General features: G+C 35.1%; 1 protein-coding gene across 1 annotated transcript in view; it reads left to right on the forward strand.

Moving 5' to 3' along the window:
* Positions 1-20,410, forward strand: part of LOC106668622 (trypsin-7-like) — a 43,819-nt gene that overhangs the window by 15,259 nt on the left and 8,150 nt on the right. Inside the window, exons 4-7 of the mRNA XM_014397547.1 lie at positions 8,766-8,964; positions 9,038-9,200; positions 13,263-13,471; positions 17,629-17,861. Coding sequence (XP_014253033.1) covers positions 8,766-8,964; positions 9,038-9,200; positions 13,263-13,471; positions 17,629-17,861 — 804 coding nt within the window. The remainder of the gene's footprint in view (positions 1-8,765; positions 8,965-9,037; positions 9,201-13,262; positions 13,472-17,628; positions 17,862-20,410) is intronic.

Here is a 20,410-nt window from a genome sequence, read left to right on the forward strand (position 1 = left end):
ACATAAGTCCTTTTTTTAAATTAGTTTCCTAGCAACATTTATTTTTCTAAATTTATAATTTATATTTTTTTTTTTTGCCTTATGATCTTTGCATATTAGCCATGACGAATTCTTATATATATGTTAAATTTATAGTTAAAAAAATCAAAACTTCGATCTAGTCCGGCGGCTGGGTTTGGTCTGGAAACTCAAGGGCATCCTACCCTATAGACACTTCCTCATCATTAATCCTTCCTGCACGACAAGTACTTTAGAGTATGAGTCGGATCCTCACACTCCTTTGTACTGGGTGAACTTAAGAGTCCCTCAGGGTAGCGTCCTTGGCCCGCTGCTGTACTCTGTATTTAATTATTATTTGGAGATCGTGAGATGCGGTCTGGTGTGACGTAGGTTTTAGAAAAACATTTTCTTTATCGTACGAATGTTTCGATATTTATTGAGATCATCTTCAGGGCCTGAGATTTGTAAAATTACTTAAATTTTACAAATACAATAGGATGAGAATGAATTTATACAATGCTAGAAAATTTTAGATTTAAAAAAGAATGAATTTATGCAATGCTAGAAAATTTCATAGTTAAACAAATGAATTTATACAATGCTAGAAAATGTTAGATTTAAAAAAAGAATGAATTTATACAATGCTAGAAAAAATTTTAGATTCAATCAAAGTATTTGTACTCACTCGAAGTGTTTGTTTTCCGTGTAAATGTGTCATTCTTGTGTGTCGTGTTGATTGTGCCCGTGAGATATTGCTGTTTTATGTATATGTACGTTGGATTTTGAAGGGGTAGGAAAAGGAAGTCGGGATAGAAAGACTTTTTTATATGAAGCTTCTTTGAGGTGAAAGGAGCCGACAATGGGAAAAACGTGGGTAATGGTTCGGCCTGATTATCCTTTCAGGATTATATAGACGAGGATAATTGTGGAAAGGAAAGCCAAATTGTTGAAGAATTAGACTATCCAGAAATGTGATGATTGTTTTATATGTTATATTATATGTTTGTTTTTTCCCCCCGGCCGGCTAGCTGCCTAGGCTATTGCCGGCACCTCACGTTTTATAAATTTATTTTTATTTTTATTTTTTTTTTAAATTAGCTTTTCTGTAGGAAGTCTGGCGATCTTTCTGGTTGTGTTCTGGGACGTTATTTCTACATTTTAAGCCCTACCACACGTGGTGAAAAGGCTCTGAAGCTATCTCATTCACTAACATTCAATCCTAGCCTAGCCTAGGCGGGTTTCAGAGTACTCGATATTCCTCCGAAGACCCGCCCTCCTTCACGCTAATAAATACATCCATACATTATGTACAATTAAAATTAAAATCAATCTAAAACATTAACCTAGGTGGTGGGTTTATGGGGTCCTTGATATTCCACCATAGACCCACCCATGCATACACTACTATCGCACTAATAAATACATTCACTCAAACAGTAACCAATCATTCTGTATTTACAAATTAAAAAATGCGGAGCCACTGGCGCATTTAATATTACAACTGTGCCTCCGCCCATTCACTCTAAAAGATATTATAGCCTAATACTAACGTAAATCGGTGGGTCTGTGGAGTACTCGATATTCCTGCACAACCCACCCATACACACTCACTTTCGCGCCAATAAATACATTCATTCTACCAAAAACACACAAAGAGATATCTATCCTAGTTTGGTGGGTCTGTGTGGTACTCGATATTCCGACCACTACCCACCGATACACTCACACATTCTCGCAAATAAATACACTCACTTCAGGAAGGGAAAATGAAACCACGTATGGAGAAGCATTAAAGGCGACCATATGCATTTATTTGCTTCAGATATTTTATTACTTTCTTGCTGTTGTCATTGCTGTGTTGTTTGTGTAGTTGTCTTCAACAATTTGGCTTTTCTTTCCCTAATTATCCCCGTCATTTTCTTTAACGTGCCAACGTTTCGATCTTTATTGAGATCATCTTCAGGGCCTTGTGTTGTCTCCTTTTCAACAAAAAAGTTCTCTGATTGATGCAGGTTTCTTCTCATTCACTAGTTTCGTGGTCCGCTTGACCAATTAATATCTTACAATTAATTACTGTTTTCAGTTGAGATAAAAAAGGAGAGAAAATTCAAAAGGTGTGGTTGAGATGGGAAGTTGGTGTCCGAGGGGGTTCGATAGATAGCTCAAGTGGGAGAGCAGCGGCGTATCAAGCCGAAGATCGTGGGTTCGAATCCCGCTCGTGCCATTGTCTTTTTTATCTCAACTGAAAACCGTAATTTTCTTCTCATTGTTGGCGATGTCCTTCAGAATACTCTTTGCTTGGTGTCCATATGTAGTTGAAATCTATTCATAGAATCCCATGTTCTTGTTCTTCTCGTGTAGAAATGTGTGGTGTTTAGTGAGCGTTAGTTAATAGATAATTTGGAGATCGTGAGATGCGGTCTATTGTGAGGTAGGTTTTAGAAAAATATTTTCTTTATCGGGCCAACGTTTCGATCTTTATTGAGATCATCTTCAGGGCCTTGTGTGGTCTGCATTTCAACAAAAAATTCTGTATGTAATGCTGATATCCCTTCTCATCCCGACATATACTGATGTAGACACACCTATCTTACATTGAATAAGCGTTCAAAAAATGTCAAATTTAATTAAATACTACTAAGTCCCAAAGCATAAACTTCACCTTCCGTCGCATCACTCTATCTCCAATCTATTATAACCTCACCTTCCCCCTTACCACTGAAAAAGGCATCCTCTACCTACGGCTGTATCTAGTCAAATGACTCGGGAATCCTCATACGACTTAAAAACATAAAACTGGGCCGACTATTAGACCACAGATCGAAACTTTCTCATGACAACAAAACACTCATACACAACTTAATACTGATACCGATATAGTCATACGGCATACAACTTTATGGGTTCAACCAAACCTTCAAATCTCCGCTGAATCTAGTCCCCACAATTATGAATTTGTTCGATTAGTAGATAGATAAGTAGGTGAATGGATGAATTTTTCAAACAGGTGACGAAGATTTCGTTGAATTAGTAGCTTTTTTGTATAGAGCTTAGAAGTTTAGCATATGTACTGGGTGATTATTTATAAACTATCCCATTTTAGTTCTTTTGTTTGGAAATAATTAAATAATATAGTACTGGGCTTTACAAGTTTTTTTTAGAATATGAATCTGAAGTCAAAAAAGTTTTTCAACGTACGCTCCCAGGGCTTAGCAGCAATTTTTCAAATGGCAAGGTACCATTTTGAATACCATTTAAATTGTACGACCTTTTTTAAGAAGATTCTTGAACTTTTCTTCTTCTCCGATTCTTCAGGTATTTTTCTTGCAGAGTTTGTCCTTTAAGGGTTATAAGGTTGAAAAAAAGTTCAAATTTTATTTACATCGATCGTCATTCATTTACCTCCTAGTAACTTTCAGTTAATTACTACTTTCTAACTAAATTACCTCCTAGTAACTTTGTTAAGTTAATCCCAGTAAATTTAATTTTCAATATGGGCACCACCGATCTTCATACTAAGCAAAATCCAATTTGGAAGTCTTTTCGCACTTCGCGGAAAGTATATGGTGTTATCCAACAACATTCTTTGATCCTTTCGTTAAAATCTTCCAGACTGTTTGAAGGTGATCGGTACACCACTGTTTTAATGTGTCTCCACAAAAAAAATATAAGGGTGTTAGATCTGCAGATCTCGCTGGCCAATCGATGAAACTTCGACTTTCTATCTATCTTGGAAGGAAACGGAAATCTAAAAAGTCTCTCACGTTTCCTGTGGAGTGAGGTGGCACTCCATCTTGTTAGAAAATCATTTCTCCTTCCTCAAATTCTTCCTCATTTTCTTCCAACTTAGCGTAAATCAACGAGCAAATAATTTATTCAAAGAGCTCAAAGAAATTTTCTCCTCTTAAATTGCCATCGATGAGCCCTTTTCAGGATGTTGGGTTTGTGATTCCCTCGTTGCATAAGGATTAGAATTATACCAATATCGGCAATTGTGACGATTCAATTCACCATTTAAAATAAAAGTTGCCCCCTTCGCTAAAACAAACTCTCATTATCAGATCCGGTTCAACTGTACTTCCAATTGTCCAAAATTTCGCAAATTTGAAAGCGTCTATCTGAATCATCTTCATTAAGTTCTTGATGTAGTTGAATTTTGTAATAAATTTTATTTTTCTTCAGAATATTTCGGACCGAACTGTTCAAAATATCATGCCTACCTGCGATTTGCTGGCATGATCCAGTAGGAGTTTTGACAAAGTCTCTATCGCCTCTTAAAAAAGTTTATTACTCCCTGTAAAAGAAATTACGTCAATAATTAATATCTACCATAGATCAAAAGTTCCATTTTTAATTTTTTTATTAAAACTAACCTGTTTTCTTTTTATCAATGACTGTTTGTTCAAATTTGTTGATTAATTGCCTGATATAACAACTAACAACTAAAACACAATTAACACTTTAAAAAATTAAATTAGCAGTCTTTTACCTTAGCTGGAGATGAACTGAACCAAAACAACATTATCTCTTATTTTCTTTATTCACAAATATTTATTTACAAACCAAAGAAATGAATCATCACAATTGCCGATATTGGGATAATACTAATTCGCAGAACGGTGGTTTCCATTTTGAAAATTTAATTTACTAAGCTTAACTTAATAAACTTACTAGGAGATAATTGAATCAGTAATTAGTAATTAACTTTAAGTTACTAGGAGGTCAATTAATGACGATTGAGATAAATAAAATTTGAGCTTTTTATTTTTTCAACTTTAATAGCTCTTAAAAGACAAACTCTACAAGAAAAGTGCCCGAATTTAAATCTTCTTAAAAATTTCGGAGAATTTAATTCCGTATTTAAACTGATACTTCCCCATTTGAAAAAAATTCTGAGGCCGGAGACGTACCGTACGTTGAAAAATTTTTGATTTCACTTTCATATTCTACATTAAAAAACATGTAAAAACCAGTGCTATATTATTTAATTATTTCCATACAAAAGAAATAAAAGGGGGTAGTTAATCACCCATATATTAAAAAAGAAAGTTTTTTTTAATGATAAATTCTTGACAAGATCAGGGCCCAGTTGCACCAATTTGGTTTAAACTCAGATCAGTACTGAGCCCAGTTCAACTCCCGAAAAGTCCAAATAAATAAGTAGTAAATTTACTTTTTTTTACCCGCACTATTTTTTTTAACAAAAACCAAAAAAGATACTTAAAAATTTCCATGTTATTAAAACAAAAAACTATATACATCAACCAACAATGTCAATAATAAATAATTACGATCACTTGCTATTATCTTACAAAGAGATTACAATCAGTTCTACCAACTTTTTGTTGAACTAGGTTCAATAAAACGGTGGTTCCGGTAAAGATGGTGTAACGCTCTCTTTTCTGAACCTGGTTCAACTTATAAACAAGGTTAGAGTAAACCCAGTTTAAACCTTGATTAGTGCACCAGACGCTTAGTCCTGTCAATTTTTCTTAAATTTTATCCAATATATTTAGTCTAAGAGACCCTTTAAACACAGAAAACGTAGAGGCACAATAAAGCTAAATGGAAAGCTAGCTTATAGACGTTTTATTAAATAAATAAAACTGATTCGTAAACAGTTTCTAAACGTTCTTTTCCATATGATTCGGGTTTTTTGCGTAGAAGTTTAAAAGCTATTGACGTATATTTCTATTACTTCGGAATAGAATAAAAGTAATTTCAAGGAAATTTTCAATTAAGAATCCTACAACGATAAGAAGTAATTTCATCGTGAAAGTTTGTTAATTTTAGAATTCAGGGACATAAATTACTTGTCAGGTGAAAAAGTTGTTCAACTCGATTCTAAGCTTTATCCGTTTCAAATGGGAATCTTTGAATAGTAAAATTGTGAATCGGGACGGTCCAAAGAGCACAGGACGTTTTATAATGACGGTTGTTGAGTCTGGACGGACGAAGATGAAGGATTCCTTCCATAGTTGAAAACTTAGGCGGGCATACGGTCGTCGTGACGACCCTCTAGCAAAACCCGCCTGGAATTAATTAATCCAGGGAGCCGTTGCAACTTTACAGCCTGCTGCCGGTTAGCCTGAAAGATTAACTAGTCATTGCTTGAGAAACCTGAGGAACCCCTTAATGCAAAGCTTCCTATGCACTTCACGCACTCATCTTTTCTTTAAAAAAAAATTCCCCCGTTTCGTCGCATTTTTCATTTATTGTATATTTCCCTCTTGATATAATTATGTTCATTAATTAAATTTTTATTTTATTGTTTTGTTTAAATAAATCGGACTTGAAGACTTCAATTATTCCTGTAGATATTTGTACGTGTACGACAATCTAATATTATAATTAAATTGTAACGATTCATTTTAGATTAAATTGACATAAATTGTAGTAAGATTGGCAAAATGATATAGTAATATTATGTCGCTCATATCATTTTACTTAAATTGACATGCATTGTAGTAAGGTTGGCGAAATGATGTAGGAAGATTATGTTACTCATACCATTTTACATAAAATTGTCATGAATTGCAGTAAGGTTGATGAAATGATATAGGAAGATCATGTGAATTGTATCATTTTACATTAAATTGACATAAATTGTAATAATGCTGTGGAAATGATATAGGAAGATCATGTGAATTGTATCATTTTACATTAAATTGACATAAATTGTAATAATGCTGTGGAAATGATATAGGAAGATCATGTGAATCGTATCATTTTACATTAAATTGACATAAATTGTAATAATGCTGTGGAAATGATATAGGAAGATCATGTGAATCGTATCATTTTACATTAAATTGACATAAATTGTAATAATGCTGTGGAAATGATATAGGAAGATCATGCGAATCATATCATTTTACATTAAATTGACACAAAGTGTAGTTACGTTGGCAAAATGTTATAGGAAGATTATGTCGCTCACACCATTTTACATTAAATTGACATAAATTGTAGTGTGTAAGTGGTGGACCATCTCGGGTTTTACATTCTGAAAATGACTTGGACAGCCTGTTTTCGCTATTTTATCTTTATTTGATTTACCATTTTACCACTTTCAGGGGTTAGCCCGTGTGTTATTATGTCATCCCTGTCCTTTTATTTTAACTTGAATTATTGTTGTAACGTTGGCGAGATGATGAACCACCCCAAGCTTGATCAACTGAAATCACCGTGGTTTGTCTAGTGTCAGTTGTTTTGCATTTCAGATGAGGCTTGGATTTTTACCATGGTCAAAGATGACCTGGAGGCTATTATGCTACTAAATGGCTAACTATTTTTTTTATTAAGATGAGAAAATATGGAGTAAGGTTGGCGAGGTAATGGACCAACTCAAATTTGATCATCTGAAATCATCGTGGTTAGCCTAGTCTCGCTTGAGTTTTCATAGAGATTTGTGCGTTTTGGCATTTTAATTATTGACCTGGGTTTTTTCACTTGTGTCCTTTCATAATATAAGATGCACAACTGACCGACAAAATAGCGGAAATGGACAAGACAAGCACGACAGTAGATAGTCAAACCGCATTTTCTCTCATCTTTAAAGTTTTGCTATAATTAAATGATTTATTTAAAGCATAAGAGCAAAAACTCTTTGAGGTTGGATGAACCATCTCATGATTTATGAATTATCTCTAGTTGTATTTTTCGAAAACTGGTCAGCCCATCCTCGGTGGCATCTCAAACGAGTTGTGACATTTAGCCACATTCAGCGAATCGCCTGTGTCATACGTCCTTTTATAATAAATTGTAGTGAGGTTGGCGAGATCATAAGCCACCTGTATTTCGATCATTCGAAGTCATCATGGGCAGTGTCGGTGTTTTGCATCTCAATAAATCCACCAAACAGAAATTGTAATTAGGTTAGCGAGGTGAAATACCAACTCAAGCTTGACCATCTGGAATCGTCTTGGTCTGCATGGTATCGATCGTGACTTAAGCTCAAGTGATAGGGCAGCGGCGTATTTAGCCGAAGGTCGTGGGTTCGAATCCCACTTGTGGCACTGACTTTTTTATCTCAACCAAGACTTTAATTAAAGATTAATTAATTGAAAAGAATTTATTTGGTCAAGGGAACCACGAAACCTAATAAAAATAAATTAAAATTAGAGTTAGTTAAAATTAAAATTATATATCTTTGGTGGTTAGTCTGTGTGTTATTATGTCATTAGTGTCCTTTTATATTTAATTGAGAAGAATTGTTAGAACGTTTTCAAGGGGATGATCTCTATTTAGACCTTCTGAATTCATCATGACCCACTTGTTTAATTCTCTTGGGGATGTTGATTGGTCGCTAACTCGATAAATAAATGTTAAATTGATCGACATTGATCACGCGCTTTGGCTTCTCTCCATCTTCAGTGAGGAATCCCGCTGGTACTTATAGACCCGGTTTGAACATTATGACATCTCCTGGTTGATTTGTGTGTTTGTCGTGTCCTTTTATATTATTTTGAAAATAATGTCGTGCGATCGGCTTTGATATTATTCTAAATGTCTAGCCTAAATTTATAGCTAAGCTTTCAGAATTTCGCGAACTGCAGTCGTTCCTTCCCTTTTCAAATTTGAAATTGGTTTGTGTCGTGGAATTTGAAATCGTTATCAGTAGATTAATGTTATATCATAAAATAAACCCAGTTTTTATAAATAGATCTAAGTAAGATAGCCAAAGGCTTGTGATGTCATGTTTGATGTAACTATTGTCAGTTTAACAAAAAAATTAATAGATATTTTTATGTTTTTTAATTAAGAATGATGAAGAATTGAATACAACGAGTGAGTTACCTTTTCGTGAAGACTCTGAAAAAGGAGGTTACATTGCATTCGAGGAGAACCGGCAGTCCATTCTTGAGTGGATAGCAAGCCTTCTCTCCAATCTCGGCATCGGAGGTTTCGAGCCGACCCCAGTTCCACCGGATCCCATCGATCAATCCAAATGCAAACCATGCCGTAAGTAAAATTCATTACATTTAAAAACTCTTTCAACACAAAAAAAAGTGCCATAACTGTTGAAATTTTCAAGCTTGCGGTTTGACAAATAAGAAAATCAGGATCGTCGGCGGTAGGGAAACCGAAGTGAACGAATATCCATGGATGGCTCTTCTAACGTACGAAAACGAATTTTACTGTGGTGGGACACTCCTCAATTCAAAATACGTCCTTACAGCCGCTCACTGCACCAAAGGGTAATAATTTTTTTTTTTTTTTTTTTTGTGAACACCAGGCGGGCCGGGATATCGGTATCACAGGCAAAATCGGGAACGATTACGTTTTGACAGACTGAAACCGAGACCTTGCCCGAACTCCCATAAATCTATAGTAGTTTGATACCTAAATAAATCACCTAGCGAAAATTGAAGAGTCACTCTCCCTGTTTTCAATATCAGATTTTAACAATATATTTTCTACCCTGCTTCCGACATTTGGTAAAACCGTTCTGCACATCCATTCTGTTTTTTCGTTACCTCGCATTACAGGTCACACTAAGTCTGACATTACTTCACTCATTTTGTATTTGTTGTACGTTAATTTACCTTAAACAGAACATGGAACTTTTTATGTAATAATATAAATTGACATAATAACATTTCCAGTGTACAGAGAAAAACTGTAGTTTTTTTTTTCAAACTGAGAAAAGGTCAAAAGGGTTTATTTTTGGTCTGACTATCCTCATAATTTTGACCTGGTATACACGTTTCTGCTTTGGTTATCCAATAAAAAGCTCCAATGTTGACAAAATACCGCACAGGCTAAGAAAGCAATGAAAATGTCTAGAAGGCGAAACGCGTCTGACAGGCCGAAACAGCAAAGACCGTTCAAAATAAAATTAAATTACCAAACTAGAAAATTAAAATAATCAAGCGTGTTTTTTTTGTGTTTTTTTTAACGAATATGGATCTTCGCCATCTTCAGTGGTGGGTCTGTTCGTAATTTTCTCAACCGTGTCCTTTTATTAAACAGAAAAACCTCGAAACCGTCCAAACATCGAAATCATACTGTTAAATTAAAATCTATCTCCATAAATAATACGTTGAAGTGATATTCAGTTTGAAATTATCTAGTAATAAAACATAAAATCTTCATGTATGAGAAGTAATGAAATGTTTTTACGGGATGAAACCTTAATGAAAATTTATGTCTGTGAAGTCTAGTCTGGCATCATTAATGTTTCAAGGATTCAATCTGCACACTGTCTCTATTATGTTGTGAGCACGTTGAACAGCATTTGTTTTTTGTTTTTGCATTATTTTCATTAAAATTTTACTTAATTCGATCACTCTGGCCAGACCACTGAAGATGGCGTCAAAACAAAAATCGATAGTATTAGTCTATCAATTTTATAATATGTACACTAGGTAGACTTAGAACCACTTATCTAGCAGATTTCGCCAAAATATTTTACAATTTATTATATAATAGCAGAACTGTCAAAATAACGCAGGCCAATCGAAAGGTGTAATGTTAAATTCCGACAGGCAGACCAAATTAACGAGAATAGAAATTGTCGTTCTCAGTTTATGTTTAAAATAGTTGAACATAGTTAAATACGAACTTGCTTCATCAAAAGCGGACAATTTTATAGAATTATTTGTCTAAGTAAAAAGGCGATAAACATTTCGAACATGTAAAACCAGCGAGATTTGGTCATGGAAATACTTACTCATTTTCTTCAGTTTAATACAAAGGAAACGAGCAGCATAATAGCAATTAAACCAACCACTGAAGATGGCAAAATGCATAAAGCATAACAAGCTAGATAGGCACATTACTTTTGTGGTCGATTGTGATCGAATGGCCAAACTAACTTGCCAACCTACCATGTTCATGATGTAATAGAAAAAGACACGAGTGACATAATATCACACAAAGCAAGGAATCATATACGACAGAGTAACATCAAAGCACGCCTATGGACCTAATCAACCTGAGAATAGTCAAACCAAGAAAAGTATTGTAAAGTGTCGTTACCAGTTTTTGTTCAAAATAGTAAAAATGTAGCTCTACAGGAAAACTGTGCAATTCTATAGAAATTTTTTTTGTCTCCGTGGAAGTGAGACAGCAAGGATAAGCTTCAGATGCCGAAACCTGTCTGACAAACAGAACTAGTAGGAATACGTTTTCATTCTGCAACAGATTCAACCCTGCGCAGATTTCACTACAATCTTTGAAATTTATCATAAAACAGCACTATTTACAGTAAAAACACAGACCAATTTAATAATTTAATATTTAAATTCGTTCTTCAGACAAAACCTGCTAGCCTAAAGTAGCTAGGACACTCTTGCTCAAAAGCTAAAATCCTATCAATATTTTTATAGGTATTCTACCTATTTAACTTATATTGAAAAATACATATACCAGAAAAACGCACAGGCCATTAAAGATGCCGAAACGCGTCGAGCTAGCAAAGCCGGTAAGACTAGAATTCTGCTGGCTCGTCACCTAATTTTTCACATTAAATATACCACGAATAACATAACACATATCAGTTGAAGATAGTGATTTGCGGAAACACGTCTGACTACAAAACCAGTGAGACTAGGCGTCGTTTATCACCAGCAGACATTACTAAAACCTTTTACAGCCGAAGCACGTCTGAGAGACAAAAACCAGGACGGATATATGCCACTACAGTTTTATCACCTCATGACTAAAGTTAGGTAAAAGGGATGTACGTCTGACTGTCAAAACAGTGGGACTATGATTTGGATGGACTTCACATTCCTTACTAACATTTTTTATATCCGAAGCATTTCTGACAGACAATACCAAGTTGATTTCATCCCATTACAAGTTAATCACCTCATGACTAAAGATAGCTAAAAGCGATGTACGTCTGACTGCCAAAACAGTGGGACTAGGCGGCGAGGATGTTTCCATATAGTTACAGTTCATTACCTCATATTTCTCTCAGACAATTCTTTCGGTTTTTGCCGAGCTTTCGACGATTACATCGACAAACAGGCCTTGATGATGAATCGTCGAAAGCTCGGCAAAAACCGAAAGAATTGTCGTTCCCTTGTGACCTCACCGAAGATCCTTTCACTATGTATTTGGTGGTTCGTCTTTTATTGTATCATGAGGTTGTTGTGAATTGTTCCGTTGTGAATTCACGGAAGATCCTTTTTCCACGCAGTTTAGTAGCAGGTCGATCCATCATCTCATCTTTAACCACCAAATAGTTAAAAGGCAATCTAAGAGATAAATCTAGTGAGACTATGTGGGCCAGGGCGATTCCGTATAGCAAAGGCCATTGCCTCACCGTAACTACCTCACTTCCTTACTAAAATCTTTTATATCCAAAGCATTTCCGACAGACAATATCAAGATGATTACATAGACTACAGGTTAATCACATCATGATACAATAAAAGACCAACTACCAAATAGTTAAAAGTCAATCTGAGAGATAAATCTAGTGAGACTATGCGGCCAGGGCGATTCTCTATAGTTTCATTGTTTCATAGTCCTTACTAACATCTTTTACATCTGAAGCAAGCCTGACAGATACCATGATGATTACATTCTACTTCACCTTGTGGTACCTACCTCACGAATCAATAGCAGACTTACTTCCAATAATAGTTAAAAGGCGATATAACAGACAAATCTAGTGAGACAAGGTGGTGTTATGATCGAAATCTCGATGATTTCCTATTGATGCAGATTCATCACTTCACATACCTTACACATCTGTCACATCTGAAGCACATAACTGACAAAACTTGTGAGAATAGCCAGGCCAGGGCGATTTCCTACAGCCACCGATTTTCTAACCAACCCTTAAAAAATTCTTTCAAATTTAATATGAAATAGCCTAAAGATTACTTACTCTCCTCCACCCAGTGAGCTTTAACCAAAGCAGATGGGCGCAATAAATCTTTTAGATCGAGGTGCAAGTTGTTCTCTGTCCATCATCCATCTTTTTCACTATCACTTCTGATGAAATGCGAAAACACGTCTGACTTAGTGTGTAATACTAAAAACCGATTATTGAGTAAAATCCTAAATTAAAGGGCAATCCTACAACAGTGAAGATTGCGAAAAGCCAAAACGCTCCAGCATGCATAATCAGCGAGAATAGGAATCTTTGGTTTTTCAACTAAGATGATTGCATAGCGGGTTTAACATGCGGCAGAGGTATATATTTTTAGCAAAACAAAATTTAATTGACATTAAATCATTGTGTTAAACTTGGCTAAGCTTTGAGCGCTTGATTGTACTATCGTAAAGATTTTTCTTTTCAGATTTAACGCTTCCAAAATCAAAGTGAGACTTTTGGAGCACGATCGGAAAACTGATACTGAATCGATGACAATAGAAAGAAAAGTCGTCTCCGCAATAAAACATCCTGGGTTTAGCCTTACGACCCTCGATAACGATATAGCCCTTCTCCAATTGGACCAAGAAGTCGAGATTGACGACGAATTGATGCCGGCTTGCCTTCCTCCACCCAGTGAGTAAAACATCAGCCCGTAATTACTGTTTTATTATTGTTTTATTTAGAATCTAGTGACTTTGCACATATACATAAAAGCTATCTTCTATTATTCTATTATTCCATTATATTGTTCGCCCTTTTGAATCGGTTGTAAACACGTCGGTGAAAAAGTCGTTTCAAAACCGACTTCCACAAAGCTAAAAGGACTGTAAACCCGTGTACTGAGAGTTCAAGTTATATTATTTACAGTAATGTTAACCCAGATGGGGATGACAAAGCCGGGAGTAAACAATTGCATTCATTTTTGCTAATAAAACTGTCTGTAAAGAAACAAAGAGATGTGGAAAAGCCTATCCCCTGCGGCAAAACTGGCTTTAATTCCCGATAAAATTCTATCCTCACTTTTTCTTTTTTTTTTAATAGATACAATGGCCTTTAAATAAAAATACAAACAACGCTGGTGCAGCTGTCCTGACGTTTAAAAGAAAAAACTTTTCGACCGAGCTACACTTGAATTGAAAACAGTTAGCGTTTTGTGTTCCCATTATTGAGTCGTCAAGCGCAGTGAAGTCGATCTCGGATTAACACGTCTACCAGCTTTCACGGGCCCATTAGCTTTTGCCACTTCCAGAGAGAATTGCACTATTAATTGACTTCGTCCCTCCTAATTACTTTTCTCTATTGATAAATAGAGCCGCGGGAAACTGTTTATCTATTTTTAAATTTTCCAATCACTCAACAAGTTATCACTGTGCTTCCTTCAAAATGTAGAAAAAACTTCTCAGGTTATTTATTAATATTATACAGGTCTCTTATTCCATAAATAATCACGTTTTAGGTTATAAAATTAACACCTTTTAAAAATAATACATAATAAATATTATTTTAATCATTTTTGCCGGCCTGTCACACTATGTCAGGACAAAACAGCGAGGATAGGTACATCTCAATGTTCATAAACAACCAGACTAGACTTAGAGAAAATTTTCCATGCCAAAACAAACTTATTTTTAAAAACTCCTCTTACATTTTATAAAAGTTTACAATTAATTAAGGTTTTTAGTTGAGATGAAAAAAAGTTAATGGCACGAGAGGGATTCGAACCCACGACCTTCGGCTAGATACGCCGCTGCTGTACCACCTGAGCTGTCGTGACCTCGATCCACTCGGACATCAACTCCCCATCTCAACCCCACCTTATGAGTTTTCCCTCCTTTTGCCATTTTTCAAACGTCGTGTAATCGGTTTGGATTCTCGACGACAATTGAAATGGCGACGGAGAGTTTTAGTGAAGTGTACTTCATTTTAATTCATTAAATTCACTAATTTCGTGGTCCGCTTGACCAATTAATACTTTACAATTAATTAAGGTTTTTAGTTTAGATGAAAAAAAATCGAGGTCACGATAGCTCAGGTGGTAGAGCAGCGGCGTATCTAGCCGAAGGTCGTGGGTTCGAATCCCTCTCGTGCCATTAACTTTTTTTCATCTAAACTAAAAACCTTAATTAATTGTAAAGTATTAATTGGTCAAGCGGACCACGAAATTAGTGAATTTTATAAAAGCTTGTAAGCAATAATTTAATACAAAAAATAGTAAGCTAGTTAGGGGGCGCCGGTGGCCGCGACGGTTTGGGCGTTGACATCATTGTAAGGTAAAGGTCCCGGGTTCGAATCCAGCGGTCCTGCATTCGAACACGACATACTTACGAATGGGCTTTTTTTCAAAAACACCGGCACCCTGAGGGTTCATATGACCTCTGCTGTTGTGAACCCTCGTAAAAAATAGCTAGTTAATTCATGAATATCAAGAAGAAATGTGTGGTGTTTAGTGACCGTTAATTAACGATTATTTGGAGATCGTGATGATTTTGTTTTTATATAGTAATTTTACTAAAAAACTTATACATTGGAAACGGACATTTCGTCTGAAATAACCCAATTTTTTTACGAGGGTTCGCAACAGCAGAGGTCATATAAACCCTCAGGGTGCCGGTGTTTTTTTTTTTTAAACCATTTGTAAGTATATCGGGTTCGAATGCAGGACCGCTGGATTCGAGCCCGACATACTTACGAATGGGCTTTTTTTCAAAAGCAACGGCCCTGAGGGTTCATATGACCTCTGCTGTTGCGAACCCTCGTAAAAAATAGCTAGTTAGTTCATGAATATCAATAAGAAATGTGTGGTGTTTAGTGACCGTTAATTAACGATTATTTGGAGATCGTGATGATTTTGTTTTTATATAGTAATTTTACTAAAAAACTTTTACATTTCATCTGAAATAACCCAATTTTTTTTACGAGAGTTCGCAACAGCAGAGATCATATAAACCCTCAGGGTGTCGGTTTTTAAAAAAAAAACCATTTGTAAGTATGTCGGGTTCGAATGCAGAGCCGCTGGATTCGAACCCGGGATCTTACAGTGATGAGCGCCGTGTCAACGCCTAAGCCATTGCGGCCACCGACGCCCCCAATAATCCAATAGATTAATACACTTACACTTTTGTAAGTAGTTGTACTGGAGTACACTGTTTGTAGAAAAGAATGTAATATTGGGTGTATTTATTAACGTGTGATGACAGATTTGAACCTGAGTTAGTAAAGGTGATGGAGGATTATTGATTAATCCATCACCCTAAAGGAATGAATGCCAAATAGTATGAAATGAAATGAAAAAACATTGTAATTAGAAAAGAATAAATAAGGTAGTGAATTTGTTTAATAGCAGGTTCATGAAAGAATCGAATAGGCATCGTCGTAACCTAGGGTGGTTTAATGTTTGTAGGTATTTATTAATGTGAGAGATTTAATTATTATTCTATTACAATTGAGTACTCCATTGATCTGGCTTATGACGTTTATAAGTTTAAACATAGGACATTCATCACTTTACAGAAGGGAAAGTTATAGAAAAGAAAGTATTAAAGGATGAAGGAGAGAGAGTGTATTTATAAGCGTGAGAGGAATGATGACGGAACCACATCATCAACCTGTCTTAACATGATTTATAATTTTAGCATAGAATGGAATGACGTAGGATTGTTTTGGATGTTTATTGACCTGCAGTAAATTAATTTTGGGTGATGAAATCTTCTTTAAAGGTCATATGGTGCAAAAACAACTTTTTGTGCTGTGCCTAGCTTTCGGTAGATTATTCCACCATCAACAAGTCTTATTTATTTTTTAAATTGACATAAAACAATTAACAACTTAGATTACGTTACTTTGTATTTAAGTTATTTTTTAATAAATAGGCCCTGTTGGTGGTGGAATAATCCACCGAAAGCTCGGCACAGCCCAAAATGTTGAATTTGCTCCATATAACTCTAAAGAAGATCTCATTACACAAAATTGAGGTAGGATTATTGAGTAGGCTTAATAAATTGTATACATTAAAAAGAAACTATTTTAAAAAAGTGTAAGATAAGGAGTGTATTTATGAGCGTGAGAGATTTTATGGTGGGTTTTAATACCTCATCTACCAAGGTTTATTTATTCTTTGGGTCTAGTATGATAGTAGAATGTTGAGTACTTCATCGCCCTTCTTGGAATTAACAGCATAAAAAATAAAGTATTTAAGAATGAATTATATAATGAGTGTATTTATTAGCGTAAGAAGTTTGATAATCGAGTAGACATCGTGCAGACTAGGATGGGTTATTGGTTGGGTAGTTTAGAAAAGAAGGTATTTAAAAACGAATGATATGGTGAATGTATTTATTAGCGAGAGAGGTTTCAATATGACATTTGAATACATCGGCCAGCCCTAAGTTAGTTTATAGTTTGTTTGTAGGATAATGGGAAATTGTATAGTCCACTTTGTCATCCTACTGATGTCATCTTTAGAGAAAAAAACATATTTCATAGCAAATAGTGTATTTATTAGCCTGATTATTTTGATGATGAAATTGAGTAGTCCATCGTCCTGCTGGATTAAATAGTATTTAAGAACAAAAGGGATAGTGAATGTATTTATTAGCGTAATATATTTGGTGGTTAATAATAACGATTAGGTCGATACCTTACCTAGGTTAGTTTATATTTGTGTATGGGATGATGAAGGAATATGAAGTATTTTGGGAGTTATTTATTTGACAGATTTGAACCTGAAATAACCTAGTTGTGCATAATTATAAAGATAGCTTTGAGTTAATAATTAATTGTTTGATCCTTAGAGAAGAGTTTTGCCGGAGAGACCGGTATCGTGACCGGCTGGGGAGTGACGTCGGCAAGCAAGATCAGATGGAGAGGAAAGTCAGTCAAGGCGTCAACTTCGCCGGTTTTACGAGAACTTGAAGTTCCAATTATGTCGAATGAGCAATGCCGAAACAGCGAATACTCGAAAAGCCAGATCACCGACAACATGCTCTGCGCCGGTTACGAAAAAGGAGGAAAAGATTCATGCCAGGTGAGAAATCCGAGTTGAATAAAAAAATTCGATATAATTTATCTAATATTGTAGCAAACACAGCTAATATAAACAAACCTCTAAATCATCTTGCAGCCCTACATCAAACATAGCATCAGGTTCCCTTATCAACAAGTTTCTTACTCTTAAACTTTTATTGAATTTACATTCATATATCCTACCAATTCTACAATAATAACATTCACGTTAACCGACATGAAGAGAATGGTCAATTTACGTGTATTGCACACATTATATAATGATATAAATGATTCAACTTAAACTTGAGTATTTTTTATATTCATAACTATTTATATACAATAATACAACAGTCGACAGGCTATAGTCCATCGTATTCGATAGTTAAATGTTATTTAAGATCTTGCTGCTCCTCACAATCACTCCTTAGATTTATATGGGCATATGTTTTCTTCTTGTACAATATTGGAAACGTTTTTTCTTGAAACATTGCGTGTTTTTTGGAAAGGTTTTCTGAATGGGTGAGGTCGGTATTTGATGGTAGGTAGCTTATTCCTCCGGCAGTTCATCTCCGTGTGTTTGATGAAAAGACATTTTCACCAGTTTCTTTAATGAATGAAACGTTCGTTTTCCGTAAGTACGTATTTTCCCAGAAAAGATAGCAGTCGGTAAGTTGAAGGACAGGGCTGTAGAGTGATTGAGGTAGAATCTTATTTATCTGCGAGGGCATTTCTTGGGTGTGGATTGCAACGCATTTTCACCAGTTTTTGCAATGAATGAAACGTTCTTTTTTCCAAAGTACGCCATTGCGCAGTAGAGATAGTTTGTATGGCGATGCAAGGTAAGGCTGTAGAGTGGATGAGGTAGACGCTTATTTCCCTGGCAGTGCATATTTTTGGAGTGTGGTTAAATGACTTGTATCTAGCTTTTTTTTAATGAATAACACTGTCGACCTTCAGTAAGTACGTCATTGCTCAGAAGAGATAGTTGGTATGTAGATGCAAGGTAGCATGAGGTAGGGTGGATGAGGTAGAAGCTTATTTCCCTGGCAGTCTTGGATTGTGGTTAAATGACATTTTTCTAGCTTTTTTTAAATGAATAACACTGTCTTGCAGACTTGGGCATTATTAACTAAAAATTAGTTGAACTAAACTCTCAACTAAAAACTAATAGTTGCCAAGTTGTAACTAAATTTTTCAACTAAAGTAGTTGACAGTTTTTAGTTTAACTAAATTGGCTCAACTAAATTAGTTTAGTTTCCCAGCAGCTAAACTAATTTAGTTGAGCAGATTTAGTTGAACTGAAAAGTACAAACTGTTAGTTTTAGTTTTAGTTTTCAACTAACAATTGAAACTTTTCTTGAGTTTTTAAGCTAATTTAGTTCATCAATTGAGTTTTAAAATTAATTTAGTTGACCAATTTAGTTGAGTTTTTGTTGTATGTATGTGTGAGTGTGGCATTCTCCGAAGCCAATGATTGCGTCTTACGTCTTGTACAAACTTTCGATCTTTTGTTTGATTTTTGTTTGTCTAATTGATTTTTCCAAGTTGGTTTTGGGTTGACATTGGTTGATGAAATCACGAAAAGGGTTGTCGTAATGAAGTTAGATTTTGTGAACAAAATTGTAAGGAAAAGAGTGTGATGGTCGCGCCTAATGTTTTCTTGAAAACATTACTACGCATACGTCTTACTGCTAACACAACAAAAATGATTGAACTTTAATTTAACTGATTAAGAATTGGTCTGTTTCATTAGTCTCTTGTTTACTACTCTCTAAACATATGTATACGAACATTATAGATGAACTGTACTCCTGTAAAACCGAAATTACCGCCTGAAATCCTGTATAATTCCCACAAGTTTCTTCTTGTACGAAAAAAACACGTAAAAACACGGACACACTCAGAGAGACTCTCACAGTGCAGTATTGCACAAAAATACTTTGATAATCGATTTTGAGCATTATGGAACACATTTCTACTGATTGTACACCCGAATTGACTGAAATAATTTAAGAACTCAATTGATGAACTAAATTAGTTTAAAAACACAACAAAAGTTTCAGTTGTTAGTTGAAAACTAAAACTAATAGTTTGTACTTTTTAGTTCAATTAAATCTGCTCAACTAAATTAGTTTAGTTTTCCAATCACTAAACTAATTTAGTTGAGCAGATTTAGTTTAACTAAAAAGTACAAACTATTAGTTTAATTGACTTTCCAGTTCAACTAAGTAATTTAGTTTTAGTTTTAGTTGAATTTTAGTTTTTCCCAACTCTGCTGTTTTGAACCTTAAGTAAGTTCGCTATTGGCTCAGAAGAGATAGTTGGTATGGAGGTGCAAGTCCAGGTGGGTGATGTAGTAGCTCATTTCTTTGGCAGTGCTTTTGGTTTTAATTCAAAAACGTTTACTCTGGGATTTTTTCCTATGAATAAAACTGTCTTGAACCTTGAAACAGTACTCAAAAGCAGTAAGTGAAAGGTCAGGACTATAGGTGCGCACAGCATAGCAGACTGCGCTCAACAGCTTTACATTAGTATTATTTTTAAGTAATACAGTTTACTGGTTTATTA

Source organism: Cimex lectularius, unplaced genomic scaffold (assembly GCF_000648675.2).
Source record: "Cimex lectularius strain Harlan isolate CLEC.00 unplaced genomic scaffold, Clec_2.1 scaffold111, whole genome shotgun sequence".
Lineage (NCBI taxonomy): Eukaryota > Metazoa > Arthropoda > Insecta > Hemiptera > Cimicidae > Cimex > Cimex lectularius.